General features: G+C 46.1%; 2 protein-coding genes across 7 annotated transcripts in view; one reads left to right on the plus strand and one right to left on the minus strand.

Moving 5' to 3' along the window:
• The first annotated feature begins 3,790 nt into the window (after positions 1-3,790).
• AKTIP (AKT interacting protein) lies at positions 3,791-13,887 on the plus strand. 3 transcript variants are annotated; one of them, XM_025920634.2, is made up of 10 exons: positions 3,791-3,912; positions 6,528-6,642; positions 8,179-8,384; positions 10,578-10,642; positions 10,730-10,830; positions 11,328-11,416; positions 11,494-11,592; positions 11,685-11,792; positions 12,617-12,677; positions 13,082-13,887. In XM_025920634.2, exons 2-10 carry the CDS (start codon positions 6,601-6,603, stop codon positions 13,190-13,192), a joined length of 882 nt encoding a protein of 293 aa, XP_025776419.1. In that variant the 5' UTR covers positions 3,791-3,912; positions 6,528-6,600; the 3' UTR covers positions 13,193-13,887. The 3 variants fall into 3 exon arrangements, with proteins under 3 accessions (XP_025776419.1, XP_025776420.1, XP_086545552.1); XM_025920635.2 differs by having other exon boundaries at positions 13,085-13,887; XM_086689426.1 differs by lacking the exon at positions 3,791-3,912 and adding an exon at positions 4,236-4,359.
• Positions 13,888-13,946: 59 nt separating this feature from the next.
• Positions 13,947-15,697, minus strand: part of RBL2 (RB transcriptional corepressor like 2) — a 56,384-nt gene continuing 54,633 nt past the window's right edge. For all 4 annotated transcript variants that reach the window (XM_086689421.1, XM_086689422.1, XM_086689423.1 and 1 more), the window contains one exon: positions 13,947-15,435. In XM_086689421.1, coding sequence (XP_086545547.1) covers positions 15,265-15,435 — 171 coding nt within the window. In that variant the 3' untranslated portion in view covers positions 13,947-15,264. The remainder of the gene's footprint in view (positions 15,436-15,697) is intronic.

The raw sequence follows: 15,697 nt of genomic DNA on the forward strand, positions 1-15,697 counted from the left end.
GCATGTATCCCTTTGAATTAGTGTTTTTGTAGTTTGGGGAGAAAACACCCAGTAGTAAAATTACTGGATCATAGGGCAGTTCTGTTGGTAACTTTTAGAAGAACCTGCATACCGTTCTCCAGTTTGCGTTCCCACCAACAGTGTAAGGGCTCCCCTTTCTCCACATCCTTACCAATACTTGTGTATGGTTTTGATTTTAGCCATTCTGACAGGTGTGAGGTGATACCTCAATGTAGTTTTGATTTGCATTTTCCTGTTGATAAGCGATGTTGAGCATCTTTTCATGTGTCTTGTTGGCCATATGGATGTCTACTTTGGAAAAATGTTCATGTTTTCTACTCTTTTCTTTTTTAATTGGATTATTTGGGTTTTGGGGTGTTGAGTTTTATAAGTTCTTTATATATTTTGGATTCTAACCCTTCATCGGATATGCCACTTGCAAATATCTTTTCCCATTCAGTAGGCTGTCTTTTAGTTCTGTTGATTGTTTCCTTCGTTGTGCAGAAGCTTTTTATTTTGGTGTAGTCCCAATAGTTTATTTTTGCTTTTGTTTCCCTTGCCTCGGGAGACATATCTAGAAAAATGTTTCTATGGCCGATGTCAGAGAGATTACTGCCTGTGTTCCCTTCTAGGGATTTTGATGGTTTCAGGTCTCACATTTAGGTCTTTAACCCATTTTGAGTTTATTTTTGTGTACGGTGAAAGAAAGTAGAGCATTTTCATTCTTTTGCATACTGCTGTCCAGTTTTCCCAACATCACGTTGAAGAGCATCTATTTTCATCTTAAAGTGCCTTGAGGCTGCCTCATTTCCCTTGGAGTCCATCATCTTTGTTTTCATAATGAACTACTTTCTTACTGCAGAGCTGGGGGCGTACAGGTTGGTAGGTGTTTTTAATTTATTTTAGCTGCTTCCGTCCTTCATTTGTCAAATACATGGTGCATAACTACTACATCCAGGCATTGGACTGGCTGTCGGGGAGACCATGAAGAGAGAAACACATGGTCCCTGCCTCATGGCACTTACATATAGCGTGGGACAAAGACACTAATAAGTCCTCTCCCAAAGCAATGGAACATCGCTCTGAGGAAGTGGTGTTTCAGCTGAGATCTGTGTAGGGGAGAAATAAGAATGTTCCAGGCAATGAGAACAACCCGTTCAAAGGCCCCACCTTGCAATGAAATGAAGTGGGACTGCCTCATACCTCAGAGGAATGCAAGTGACTGCAGTCTGGGGCAAATGCGGCTGGACAGGTAGGTGTTTTCCCGCCCCACCATTGGTCTTTGTCCTAAGAGCTGTGGGAAACCACTGAAGGGTTGGACTCCTCAACAAAAATTGAAGCCCTGTCAGCAATGCAGAAGAAAGACACGGATATCAACTACACAAGTGACAGTACTCCTAGAAACACCCCCAACACGATCTGAAACAGAAACCTCCCATTTCCCACCCTCCCATAAACAGCATGATTTATTGTTTCTCATCTTAATGAATGTTCTCACCATCTATCCAGTAGCTCGGGCCAAAAGTCTAGGTGGCATCCATAACACCCTTTTGTCTTTGTACTCCTACTCCCCAGGTCCTATCCATGGCCAAGTCCTGTCCAATCCACCTTCTAAATATCTCTGCAATGCATTCACTTCTCGATCCCACCATTACATTCATGCAGCCATCTCTGGCTCAGTGACTGCAATGGTTTCCCAAATGTTCTCCTACTCTGGTGGCCTTTTCAAAATACAAATCTGATTATGTCAGTATCCTCCCTCTAGGGAGGGATACAGGGTAAATCTTGATTGGCCCTAGCCCATCATGGCAGACTCCTTCCACTTGCCCTTGATTGGTTTCGGTGTGGACAGAGTCCCAGTGACTCATTTCTGGTCATTGGAACTCGGGCATTGCTTCTGAAGGGCTTCTGGGAAAGATATTCTTGCTCTTTGGAAAAGACCATTGGAAGAAAAGGATCCTCTTTATTTTTCTGGACACTGTAACATTTGGGTGTGCCTGGGATGGCAGCAGCCATCTTGCTTCCAGCCTGAAAGTACAATTCCAGGGACTGTTGGGAAGCAATCTCTGAAGCCCAGGGTGCCACCCCCGGAGCCTGCCCTACCTTGTGAGATGAATCCCCTTGCTACATAAGCCAGTTTGACCTGATTTTTCTGGCACATGCCACCAGAAGGATTCTAATTGATGGCGTGTCTGAGGCATCCAGTGCGAAGCTGACACTTGTACATAAGCAACTGAAGCTCAGTGAAGCGGTCTGAGCTGGAGCAACACATGGGAGTCCTGGGTGAAGCCTGGGGGAAGGAAGGAGCTCGCCAAGGAGGGTGACTCCAGGAAAAGAAGTTTGGGAGAGGATGATGAACCTGCAAACAAGGTTGGGAGGGATTTGGGCCAGAGAGGTGCCAAGGGAGACCACCTGTGGCCAGAGGAAAGGATTTCCTGCTTGCCTTCCTCTTTATATTGAGTGAAACTAATATTAAGGACATGACAGCATTCCTAAGGGTATTCGGCCTGGACCAAAGGAAGTGGCTGAAGAGTGTTTTCAACTAGGGGAGGAAGTTGGATTTCAGAACCAGCCCAGGGGATTAACAAGAGTCTGGCTGCCTGCCACTCAAGAAGGTCATTTTACCAGAATTTCAAAGGCCACCAAAAATGGTACAGCCTAGTCAGACTCTATTTCTCCTCTTCTGAGTGTAAGATAACTGAGTCAGGTGGAGATTGGAACGGCAACCCAGGAGAAGGCACCATTGTAAGAAAAGGTTTGGCGGTGTGAAAGCCAAGGGCAGCCATCACGGAATATGGCTGGAGACAGACGTGGGAAATGAGATGGGAATATGGGAAGGAGGGCAGCATGGGGTGTGCCCTCTAAGTCCGGCCGAGTTCAGCTTTATTCAGCCCGAAAGGGCTTCCGTGGAAAACTTCTGAGCAGTAAAGGGTCGGATGTGTAAAGGTGTTCCGGATCGAAGGGAGGGTTTGGGAGGTAAAAAGAAATCGAGTCAAGGGGCCAGAAAGAGGTCCTCAAACTTCACTTTGAGCCAGATCACCAGAGGTGGTTGTGACAAATGTACTTTCCTGCTGCTCACCCCCCCCCCCCCATGCGGATTCTATGGGCTCAGTCTGATCGGCACATTTTTAAAAAGCTCTTCTGGCAGAAGCTACTGCCAAGCGATGACCGGGGAGTTTAGTTCCCACCATGGGCTCCTCCTACTCTGAGAGAACACGGGCGTCTGTCAACGTTGCATAAAACGTTCCCGCAGATTCCCCCGACCTGATAGCCACTCCCCGCGGACCAAGAGGGCACGACGAGGGGCTGGCGGCTCCCTGAAAGTAGCATGCTCACGCCACGGGCCCCGCCCGTCCGCAGGTCGCACTTTCAGGGACGCCGGCCCCACCCCGGCCCTGCCCCGGCCCCGCCCCGGCCCCAGCTTCGAAAGGCAGCAATCACAACAGCCTCCCTAAAAGGAGGCAGTGGCCACGCACTAACCTGTGGGCAGGTCTTTATTATGACTGGCGCATGCCGTGGCCAATTACGTTCAGGCGCTCATTTGTTTCCGCCCCCCTCCCTCCCAAGGGGCCGACACTTCCGTGAAGGACAGTTCACTCCCGGCGCTGTTACGTAAGGGGAGGGTCAGATGCTGCCCCACCCGAGAGGAGCAGATTTGACTGGTAGGACGGAGTGCTGTCATCCTAACGCCCCCGGAAGAACGTCCTTGACGGACAGGTATGGGAGCCAGTTGGCACCGGGAAGCTGGGCGGAAGCGTCCGGGCTCAGGGGCGTGGGGCAGGGGGCGGGGCCTGACACCGAGAGCAGGGCGGGGCGGGGGGTAGGCAGGGGCCGGGCTGGTGCTGCGGCCAGAGATGCTGTGGGGCCGCGACGGCACCCAGCAGCTGGGAGCACTACGTTGAAAACGGCGAGGTGAGGTGCACTTTTGAGCCAGCTGGGAGGGCTGTGAGGGCCGTGGAGTCCTTCAACCTGGGCCGCTAGCGTCCTCGGCCGGGTATTTGTCCTACCCGGTTCTCTGGATTTCGTAGCGACGGCGGCCGCGCTGGGACACGGGGGCGGGGCCGGGCACCTGTCCGCGTTTGCAAGCACCTGCTGCGCCGGCTGCCGCGGGCCTCGGGGCTGTCCGGGTGCCCGGCCGGGCGGCCTGAGGCAGGGAGGCAGGCCCCACCGGCTCGCCCCGTCCGCGTCCCGCCCTCCCCGCCTCGGTCTTGCGCCCTGGTTGAGGGCGGGGGTGGGGGGGCGTCCCCGAGCCCTGGAGGCCCTCAGCTCCCCCACCCGAGGGGCTCGCGGGCCCGGGGCCGGCCTCGAGCTACCTTGGAGGCTGGGACACAGCCCCTGCCTTGCATCACCTCGAGACAGGTTTGTCCGGATTCCGTGAGTGTGCGGAGATGGATTTCCGCCCCGGGCGAGGGTGCCCGTCCCGGCTGTCCGCAGGAAGCCGGGCCAGGGCCGGGGCTGTTTTCGACTCCTCTTAACGTGGAATTTAAAGCTGTTCGGGTGATGTGTTAAGTTAGTGCCTATTTAGGGACTAAGGCACGTAGGAAAGCAGCACCTTTTCCTGAGTTTTGACTCATGTCATGTTCAGATCATTCGTACAGCTTCGAGATACTGATTTCTCAGCTTGTGACGTGAAGGAAGACAGTGTGTTTGGTTCGTATGGCCAGCATACGAACCAGCAGAAATTTTCAAATTGTGTCCTAGGGCTTCCTTTCATTTGTGTCACTCCTGTTGGAAAATGCTGTACCGTGCCTGGGTAGACTAGATATCTAATAAACGGTGCAGGTATTCTCTAAAGGTGACAATTTTTCCAGGTGATTATGGTGCTATTGGAAATATTGGCAGCAGTAGAAAATCCCTTCAGCTTAAGGACAGGAGACACTGGCAGCAAGTTTCGATTCTTAAAGGCAAAGTCATAGAATCATTACATGTTAGACTTGGAAGAGACCATACAACAGGTGAATGATTCACCTCAATAAACTTATATGGTAGTGAGCACTGTTGTCCCAAGGGGAAGGGGTCCCCTGTTAAGTCAGATCTGTCCTAGATGACAGCGGGGTGCTGTACACTACTCTGGATCTGGAAACCACTGTTGTTTTCGTTGGGTCAAACAGGAACACGCCAGCACACATTTTTAACGTCCCAACCATTTTCATCTGTGTCCTAGTCACCTTTAAATAAGGCAGATTTGTGGAGAGACCTCAGCAATATTGCTATTTACTGGATGTAAGTCAACAGGTGAGTGGAAGAACCAGGATCCTCATTCCTGTGATTTAATTACTGGGTGGCATTATGCCCTGGAAAGGAAAACAGCAGTAATTGGCACCCAGGAGATATGGGAGACTTGGTACCCACCCGTGGATATCGCCGGCTTGTCATAAAACAAATGTTTGCTGTCAGGGACATTTGGTACGTGATTCTCTAATGATTTGCTTCTTATGAATCTAGTCGAGTGTTGCAAAGTTCTGTCCCTTTTAACCTTCAGCCTTTTTGATTGGTGCGGGTAAGCCTGTGCCCACAGAAGGAGATCTGCACTAAACATAACCGCGCCTGGGGCAGATCACCAGAGCTGAGGAGTTGCTGTTCTTCCAGCCTGGCTCACTGCTTTTCCTCTGCCTCTTCCTCGGTATTTTTAGTAGATGACCCACTGACTTTGTGACCTTTGAGGCATACTTTCTTGTCCGTTACTTGAAGCTTTGCTGGAAGATTTGTTCAGGAGACGTTTTGCAGTCCTCTCTTGCGCGTTTATTACTGGAAATAGCTGAAAGAGACCATTTCTTGAGGATGGTCCTGACAGGACCCAGTTATCCCTCTCTTAGACGCTCTGTCTTCTCTCTGTTATGTCTTTGGCTACTAGTTTTGCTGGGGAGAATCATTTTGTACTTAAAACAACTCATATAAGGCACTTAAATCAGCCCCCTTGGCTCTTTAGCTTCCGTAACTGCAGTGACAGGCCTTGTGTGTATGTGGGTACAGCACTCCACACCTGGCTCTCCCTGTAGCCCGATGCCCACAAGTGATGCCGGCAGCAGCTGCTGTGGTCCAGCCATACATTCTGCGTTTCTGGCACCAAAGCTCAACTGTATCACTGAATATTCTGAATCCTGGCCAAGGACTCGGTACACAGATTCCTGTAGGCATTTACAGGTGGGAAGAAGTGGCTCAGTCAAGTGTCCCAACTCTTGATTTTGGCTCGAGTCATGATCCCAGGGTCATGGGATCAGTGTGAGCCTGCTTCAGATTCTCTCTCTCCCCCTCTGCCCCTCTCCCCAGCCTTGAGTGCGCGTGTACTCTGTCAAAAAAAAAAAAAAATAGTAATAATAATAAAACTGGGAAAGAAATTGGAGTCAGAAGAGTGAGGAGGGTATTGAAGGAAACTTTCTGAAGACTTTGTTCCCTTAAATTTTTATAACTATTACGTGATGTTAGGTTGAGCTTCTATTTAGAGTGTCAGATTTAGTTCTTAACTATTCTGGAAGTCTTAACTGTTGGTGTTGGTATGTTTCTGTGTTCTCCCATCTCATCTTTAGGTAAAGTGACTTCTGAGGACCGAAGAGTTTGATGACACAAGACCACTGAATTTCTTTGTTTGGAGTCCACGTTATGAACCCTTTCTGGAGCATGTCTGCAAGCTCTGTCCGCAAAGTAGGTGTAGTTGATAAATGTAGTGAGGAAACCTATTCGAGTCAAAGTAGAAGTCAAAATAGTTCGTACCAAGGTTGACTATAATCTTAACAAAATTGCCTGCTTTCCTGGTTTTAGGTTGTACTTTTTTTTTTTAAGTTTATTTATTTATTTTTAGTAATCTCTACACCCAAGGTGGGGCTCGAACTCACAACCCTAAGATCAGGAGTCACATGTTTTTCTGGCCCAGCCAGTCAGACACCACTAGGTTTTACTTTGAGAAATAAGTAGTTAGCTGATTAAAGTCAGTTTCTGAGACTGAGATCATGGCTCAAATAGAAGACAATTCTTGTAATCGTAATTCTAAGATTATTTTGACTTCGGTTATATTTACACATGATGAAATTTGTGACACATTATGGTAGTCTTTTTACTTAATCTGCAGGATTCCATTAGAGAAGCCTTGAGAAAGACCTGTTCACTGTGCTCAACTCAGACTTGCGGGCACTGGTTTAATTTTTCCAAACAGAATGTCTATTTTTAAATTGCAAGAACAGTACGTTTTATGAAAGCTTAATGCAGACAAAAAGAGAATGAATATAAGCCATAATTCCACCTTTAGGAGACACCACCATTAATCATCTTTTTTTCTATGGACACGATATCCATTTTTAATGAAGCTAATTAAAAAGCCTCTGGCTGTACTTGAGCCAAGGAAGTGCCTATGAGGTGATGGTTTAATCTCTGATTCATTTAGACCTATGTCTTTGACCGGCTGACAGTGTATGCTGACAGGGGATAGCGCACACGTGGTTCACATCCATCAGAGACAAGATCAGAATCAGAGCAGCACAAGTGAGAGCATAGAGTGACTCGTTGTTTTGAAGTGAGGTGCTAACATCAGGTGGTGACTGGTTTCCTACTACTATTGAGCTGCTTTGCACCTGACCTTCTACAGCACCTAAGAGCCAGGGGACTTTCTAGTCTTGTACAGTTGTCTGTTTGCTAAGTAACCCCTTGCCCTGTTTTTGGGGTCCCCAGAAGAAACCATTTCTTCCTGTTTCACATAAATCCTGTAAATAAATATTGGCTTTATTGTTTTTATAGGATGTACAGCTTTAAAAAAGTTTTCTGTTGCTTTAGTCTTCCTTCAGTTTTGTTTTCTAATGGTTGGCCTGCTCAGAGGACTTTCAAGTCACCTTGATCATGGTGCTGGAACGTCCTTGTGAAAGAGCCATTCCAGCTTTTAAGTCAAGGATAAAAGTGCATCACATGTACTCTCATGGTTTAAGAATCATACTAACAGGGGTGCCTGGTTGACTCAGTTGATTGTCTGACTCTTGATTTCGGCTCAGGTCATGATCTCACGGTTCGTGAGTTCGAGCCCCACACTGGGCTCTACGCTGACAGCACAGAGCCTGCTTGGGATTTTCTCCCCCTCTCTCGCTGCCCCACCCTGACTTGTGCATGTTCTCTTTCTCTCTCTCAAAATAAATAAACATTTAAAAAAAGAATCATGCTAACTAACAAATGTTCTCACCACTTCATCTTGAATAGCGATCAGATGGTGAAGAGAAGGCATTAACAGGGGACGTGGTAACCAGCCCTCCACGCGCCGCTCCAAAGAAACAGCTACCTTGTATTCCCAAAAACGCTTTGCCCATTACTAAGCCTACATCCCCCGCGCCAGCAGCACAGTCCACAAATGGCACACATGCTTCTTATGGACCCTTCTACCTGGAATACTCCCTTCTTGCAGAATTGTAAGTACTTAAACTATTCGGTTAAATTTTGAATGACCTTTGAGGATGAAAATGAAAATTATTCTGGTGCACTCTATAAATGGCTGCGTGGTTGAATCTTAAAGCCCAAATGCATTACCCTCCAGTATCAGGTAAATAAGATTTAAAGGCAAACGTGGGGGGCGCTTGGGTGGCTCAGTCAGTTAACCGTCCGACTTTGGCTCAGGTCATGATCTCATGGCTCTTGAGTTCAAGCCCTGCATCAGGCTCTGTGCTGACAGCTCAGAGTCTGGAGCCTCCTGATTCTGTCTCCATCTCTCTCTGCCCCTCCCCTGCTCATGCTTTCTCTCTCTCAAAAATAAATAAAACATTAAAAAAATTTTTTTAAATAAAGGCAAAGGCAAACGTGGGCTTGCATTTCCATGTCTGTTTTGGAGAGCAAGAGGAAGAGACTAAGATTAATAAGCAGGTCAGGAACTGAGTAATTTAATTTTGGTGTTCCTTTATATGAAGTGAGGAAGTCCCCTCCTGCACAGGTGCTTGTAGAGAGCGGGGCAGCGGGAGGGCAGCAATCTGTTCTTCCTTGGGTCAGTTCCAGCTGGAGGCGTGTGCTTCACTGTGGTGGCCACCTCGTAAGAGGCATCCTGACTGGCTGAGGCGAAGGTCCCAGTCAGAGGGTCAGGGAATCAGACCTTAGGAGTCAACAATTGAAGGAACTGGAACCACTACCTTAGAGAAAACTTAGGAAGTCCTCGTTAACACTGCCTTCGTGTATTTGAAGGCCTGTCGTTAGAAAGGGGGTTTGAGTTCTGCTCTGTGACCCACAAAGACAGAAGTAGGCAGTTACAGGGGAGTTCGAAAGATTTGGGCTTCGTGCAAGTAAGAACCTGACTGAGGTTGCACGTCTGTCACAGGCGGAGAGGAGCGCGGCCACAGAGGGCCGGGAGCACTGGCCGCGCCTGGCCCACCACAGGGGCTCACACAGCGTTGGGTCTGCTCATTTGTTCCTGGGGCCAAAGTATGGAGAATGAATTCTTCACTTCTGTCATTTTTAAGTCCCTTTGTACAGCATCCCCACACATTCCCTCACTGTACTCGTGTTGTGTCACGGTCAGAGGGTCTGAGGCCCCAGCACAGTTGGCGGAGTGTGATTTGGTGGCAGTGGTCCCTTCAGCTTTATAATGGAGGCCTTGTGTTTGAGGCTGGAGCGAGTCGGACAGGCCTCCATTGTGGCCTCAGATCTGCTGTCTGTATTAGAACACAGCGCGGCCTCACTGTGGTACACGCATCTGCCAGCCCTACTGCTGTTGACACGTTGAAATTTTAGTGACTTAAAATGGAGTAACTACTCAAAAATGTTAAAAAAAGAAGCGTGATGGCAAGTAGGCAATAAGAACAGTCGACTGAGGTCCCAAAGTTATTTCTGTAACAAAATTCAGGCTTGGCGGGTGAAACACATTTTAAGGCCCTCAGTCAGCATCATTCAGGGTCTGGTCCCTGCCTTCCTTTTTTAGGCTCCCAGGAGAGCCAGTACCAGCACTGTCCATGCACTGGTGTTCCCCTGCCACAGCGCCCACGGGATTCAGGTGTCTGCGTGGTGGGGTCAGTGTAGGAGTAGAGGATAGCATGAGCACCTGGTATCGATGCCTGCCTTCCCCGAGAACACTGCACGTGTAAGCACGGCCCTCTGCCACGAAGACTGGGGTTGAGGCCTCAGTGACGGCAAGCCTGTGCGATTTTTCTTTTTAATTACCTAAAACCGTGTTTCAAATGGCTTTTGAATGTGTGTGGGTGAAATCTGTCGTCCACAGTCACAAAAGCAAGAACTGTACTCTCTCATTTACCGAAAATTTAATGTCCAGAACTGAAACCAGGTTGTCTCGTTCAGAATTACCTACCAGCTGGTTTCCAAGATGATGTTTTGGGAACGTTGACTTCTGGGAGGAAAACTTGAATCTTTGTGTAACCTTGTTTGGCTTGATGTTCTTAGTCCGGGGCCCTCTCTGACTCCTTGTTTCTCTGTGAGCTCGAGTTATAAAGCTGGGGAATGGGCCACAGTGTGGGCCACGTGAGATCGTGGTGACGTGGCTTGTGTGTCAGGTGTCAGCTGCCCCTCGAGGGACTATTCCTTCTCTCGAAAAGTGAATGTAGGGTTGTTTGATATGTGTGTGTCGTTTCCTTCCGTACAATCTCATTGTTCTGCTTCTGTCTTAGTACCTTGGTTGTGAAGCAGAAGCTCCCGGGGGTCTACGTGCAGCCATCTTACCGCTCTGCATTAAGTAAGAAGGATTCACTCTTAATATGTAGCGTTTTTGGTTCCTCTGACAGAAACTTAGGCCTCAACTGTTTTTTATCTTTTCCTACAGTGTGGTTTGGAGTAATATTCATACGGCATGGACTTTATCAGGATGGTGTATTTAAGTTTACAGTTTACATCCCTGATAACTACCCAGATGGTGACTGTCCAGTAAGTAAGAAATCAAGTCTGGCTTCATTTGTTGGGTCTGAGATGGGGGGGGGGGGGGGCTTTAAGGACTTGCAAGATTTCTTGGTTCTTTTCCTGAGCTCGTGATTTTATGATTTCAGTTTCCTAAAATGTTTCGTCTACTCCGTCAACTTTCAAGGGAATTTTTGTGCTTTGTTGTTATCTTTTGCCGTGCCAGCCCCTGCCATGAGCTTTCCTTGTTTCTCTGCTCAGGGTGTGCAAAGGAGGCTGGGAGCTGTGCTACAGCACCGACTGTGTGCATGGTGACCATTGTGCTGTAGCACAGTGACTTTTTACCCCCTTGCTTGCAAAATAGAGTTTTATAGGAAAATGGTGGAGGTTGTTAGGTACGCCTCTTGAGGCAGCTCTCTGACTTAAAACAGCAGGACTGCCTTGCCTGAAGTTCCCTTTACAGCTGTCTGTATGGGTCTAATAAGCTCCTTGCTTCCATTAAAGGACACGTCTCTCTTTAAATACAGCACTTGGTGTTTGATATTCCCGTCTTTCACCCACTCGTCGATCCCACCTCAGGTGAATTGGATGTGAAGAGAGCATTTGCCAAATGGAGGTTAGTAAAGAAGTGTTTGCTTTGGTGATCTAGGTCAGCAAGAAGGTGCTTCAGTAATCATACATGTCTCTCTTCAGGCGGAACCATAATCATATTTGGCAAGTTTTAATGTATGCACGAAGAGTTTTCTACAAGATTGATACAGCAAGCCCCCTAAACCCAGAGGCTGCAGTCCTGTATGTTACTCTGCTTTGTTATTTCAGATAAATTTGAAAAAACAGCTAAGTAGACTATGTTGGTAACTTTCTGATTGAAACTTTTAACACAGGTATGAAAAAGATGTTCAGCTTTTCAAAAGTAAAGTGGTTGACAGTGTTAAGATGTGCACTGCTCGTCTGTTCGACCAACCTAAAATAGAAGACCCCTATGCAATCAGGTAAGTGGTATGTGATCTAGATAAACTGCACTTTGCCATCTTGTATTTCCATTTTCCAGGTGGTTGTAGAATGAGGATTTGAAGGGAAAGTGTATAATCTGTTAGCCTACAACCTTTATAATTTGTTGGCAACTCGATTTCTGATACCTCTTGGGCTTTCCCTTAAATAGAAAGCTTTATATCGACTGGCATATCGTGCCAATAGCAAGCTATTTAGTGCCTTTGATTTCCTAAGGATGTTTGTAATGTGCACGTTCAAATCCAGACTTTTCTTTCAGTTGGCAGTTTTAGCTGGAGCCCAGCTGCCGTATCCCCACTGACATTCAGGTTTGGGGAAAGGAGGGAAACTGAATAGTGTAAATCATGTGTTCCTTCAGCACTATGATATTTAATCTTGGAAGCGTCTGAAGTATTGAGAACTGAGGAGTTCGTGATTTCGCTCTTTGGCAACAGATATTGCTGGGAAGGTCGCGTGGCACAGTGGTTAAGGGCTTGTGTTCTGCAGACCGCGTGCTCGGTATTTGTGCTTACTGGCTTGGGTGACCCAGGGCGATTACTTGGTTTTACTCCTGCGCTTTCTTCACCTGTAAACAGCAGTACTTCAGAGGTGGCTGAGAGACTGAGATGAGCTAACCCATGTACAGGGCTCTATAAGGGATAGTCATCCTGTGAGAGAAGCATTTGGATGAACATCTAAAACTTACATGTTCGACACGGGTTATCGTTCCTTAAGTTTTGTTAAGGGGACTGGCTTCCGTATTAAAAAATGGATGTTATACATATTTAGTAAATCAGAGCAGTTTAATATTTTTCTCTTCCTTAAGCTTTTCTCCGTGGAATCCTTCTGTACATGATGAGGCCAGAGAGAAGATGCTGACTCAGAAAGTAAGTACATAACCATTTTTGAAATAGTGAATTGTAGGGGCGCCTGGGTGGCGCAGTCGGTTAAGCGTCCGACTTCAGCCAGGTCACGATCTCGCGGTCCGTGAGTTTGAGCCCCGCGTCGGGCTCTGGGCTGATGGCTCAGAGCCTGGAGCCTGTTTCCGATTCTGTGTCTCCCTCTCTCTCTGACCCTCCCCCGTTCATGCTCTGTCTCTCTGTGTCCCAAAAATAAATAAACGTTGAAAAAAAAAATTAAAAAAAAAAAGAAATAGTGAATTGTTTCCTCTCTGAAGGTCTTCATTGGAGACACTTATCCTAAATACAAATAACGTTTTGGGAAATGGAGATTTTGGCACGGTACAAACTCCTCAGGCGTATTTTTAATGTCTGTTCTTGATTATGCCTAGAAGAAGCCGGAAGAACAGCACAATAAAAGTGTTCACGTTGCTGGCCTGTCATGGGTAAAGCCTGGTTCGGTGCAGCCTTTCAGTAAAGAAGAGAAAACGGTAGCAACTTAAGCGCTGGCGAATCCGGTGCCCTGTGCACGTTCCTGCCGGATGCGGGCCTGGTGAGAGCTGACCGGTGGCAGAGGGCCGCCAGAAGAGTAAAACTGTGCGAACAAGGACTGCTGTCTGTGTCCATGGATGCTTAGGTTCTAACAGCAAGTTTTGGAAACCTCTCTTTAAGTAATGCATTACTTCTGTCAGAAGTGTCTTTAGGGTGGTTAACTAGTTCAGTACTCCAAATTATTGGGGACCTCGAGGCTTAAGTATTTTTCTGAATATAATGCTAAAGGTAAGTTACATTCATTTACACTAATAGAGTAGACAGTTGGGCGTGCTATCCAGTGGCTTTACCCCCATGGTTTCAGTTGTACATATGTTAGGACGCGGGAAAGAGGTAGAGAGAGCAGGTTCCGTAGCTTATTAGCACTTGTAAGTGGAAGATCATCTGAACCTCAGTCTTCAGCCTACTGTCTCCCTGATTTACCAGCCCCTGTCATCACTGAGGTACATGTTAGGTGAGGGAGAGGAAACCAGAACACTTGTTCATAGTGGTTTATTTGTTTTTTGTTTTTTTTTAAGCAAATTACTTACTGTATTTTTATGGCAGGAGGGAGAGAAAGTGTTAAAACGGTTTCTAATGAAGTCAGATATTTAAATGATGAATGACTAATGTGTTTTGTAGAGACAAAATAAACCAATAAATGATTGCTCTTTGTCATTTATGCAGGAAACTAGCTACCCCTTTCTCAATATAACTAAACAAAGATTAATTTATAAATGCTTTATTGAAAAATACACTTATTTTCATATAAAATTACAGTAGCAGTAAGTATCTTGAAGAGGTTTTATAAATATTTTTGCAGACCACTATTCTAACTGAACAGTGTAAGTTCCATATTTCTTTCAGAGCAATATGAAGTTACCCAGTAACTTGGTTTATACTGATTCAATTTACAATTGAATTTTCTCCCTAATAAGATTATTCATTCAACTTTAAAACTGCTGGAACGATAGTGATTAATAAAGGTATATAGAGATAATTCAACAGCTGTTAAATAACATTTCTAATTTTTATAAATGGTACTATGTACTAATAAAAACCTAAATTCTCCAACCTATTTTTTAAACTGCCAGGAACACACCCAAAGATCTTTTAAGTTTATCACCTTAATAGACACGTGTCTTTCAGGATAACTACCTCTTAAAGAAGAGGTCAGAATTTTTCATATTCCCTTGATTTAAAATTCAACTTGATTTAAAATCTTTACTTAGCCAACTGATCCCTATTAACAACAAAACACTGGAGAATTAAAAACACATGCCCAAAGGCAGCTACTACTGGGGCTTTAACAGTTTAAAAAAAGTACAAAAGCATCAAAGATGATATTGCATGTTTAGCCTGGAAGTTTTGTACTTAATAAAGTTCACATTATAGAAAGTGCCATCGCAAATATACAGCAAAATCTGGGTTACAAAACCATGCTTTTTACAGCCCTAAAGTGCCACTTCTTATACAAGTTCACTCACACATTGCACACCAAACAACCCAGCACTTCCCACACCACCACACCTAAAGGGGAGAGGGAACAGTTACACCATGGGAACAGGAGACTGGGGTAAGAATCTAGGGCCTCCAGATCGGGGCTCTTGCCCTCTGTTGCAGGAATGCCAAAACCTCCCACTCCTACCAGGCGTTTTGGGACAAACACCTAAGTTTTTGTTTTGCTTTTCGTGAGGGCCAGAAGCTGACCATGAATTAGGTGGGAATGAACCGAAATACAGTCCCTCTGCTGGAGCACATCCACAGACACCTCTTACACAGAGGTGAGCACGCTCTGTTCTCTGCAGCTCTTGTAAAAGCTTTGCCGAAGAGTTTAAAAAAAAAAAAAAAAAAAATCCACATTTGGATCCTAAGCAGTCTTGATGGCAAGCACTGAGTGGTAGGAAAAAGGCAGCTGGGATGAGTAGAAATATCCAAAGAGGATACTGGAAGATTAGGAAAAGAGCCCCATACTCGAGCATGCATTAAATGGTGCTGCTGGACAGGGTTTGTGAAAAGATAATTTCCATACAACAGACTAACCTCAGTGAGAACCTCGGTCGTTAGCTACATCTTGGAGACGGCGTAATAAGGCAGAGTGATTTTCTGGGCAAATTCTTTTTGCGGGTGATTCACTTCCATCTTCCAAAAGTATCCCTCTCTTTTTGGTTGGAGTTTCTCCTGTCCGTATCATACTGTTAATTTCTCTCAGTCTCTAGAGTGGGGAAAAATAGATAACAAAACTTTAAAATGCTAATAAACATAGTTCGGTGTTCAGTCCAAGAACCTTCGAATGAAGAGCTTACCTTCAAGAGGATGAACCTCTTTATAAAGAAAAGAACTAAGCCGTATATCCTTCCGATTTCACCCCTCAGCTGGCTGACTCTCCTGACTACCTGGGTTGGAGGGCACAGTGTTTCTATTGTGGACAAGCTCCAGGGGTGATTCTGATGTACACTTTTCCAAAAGTAAGAGAT

This window comes from Puma concolor, chromosome E2, assembly GCF_028749965.1.
Source record: "Puma concolor isolate L17-30 chromosome E2, mPumCon1.1.hap2, whole genome shotgun sequence".
NCBI classification, from domain to species: domain Eukaryota; kingdom Metazoa; phylum Chordata; class Mammalia; order Carnivora; family Felidae; genus Puma; species Puma concolor.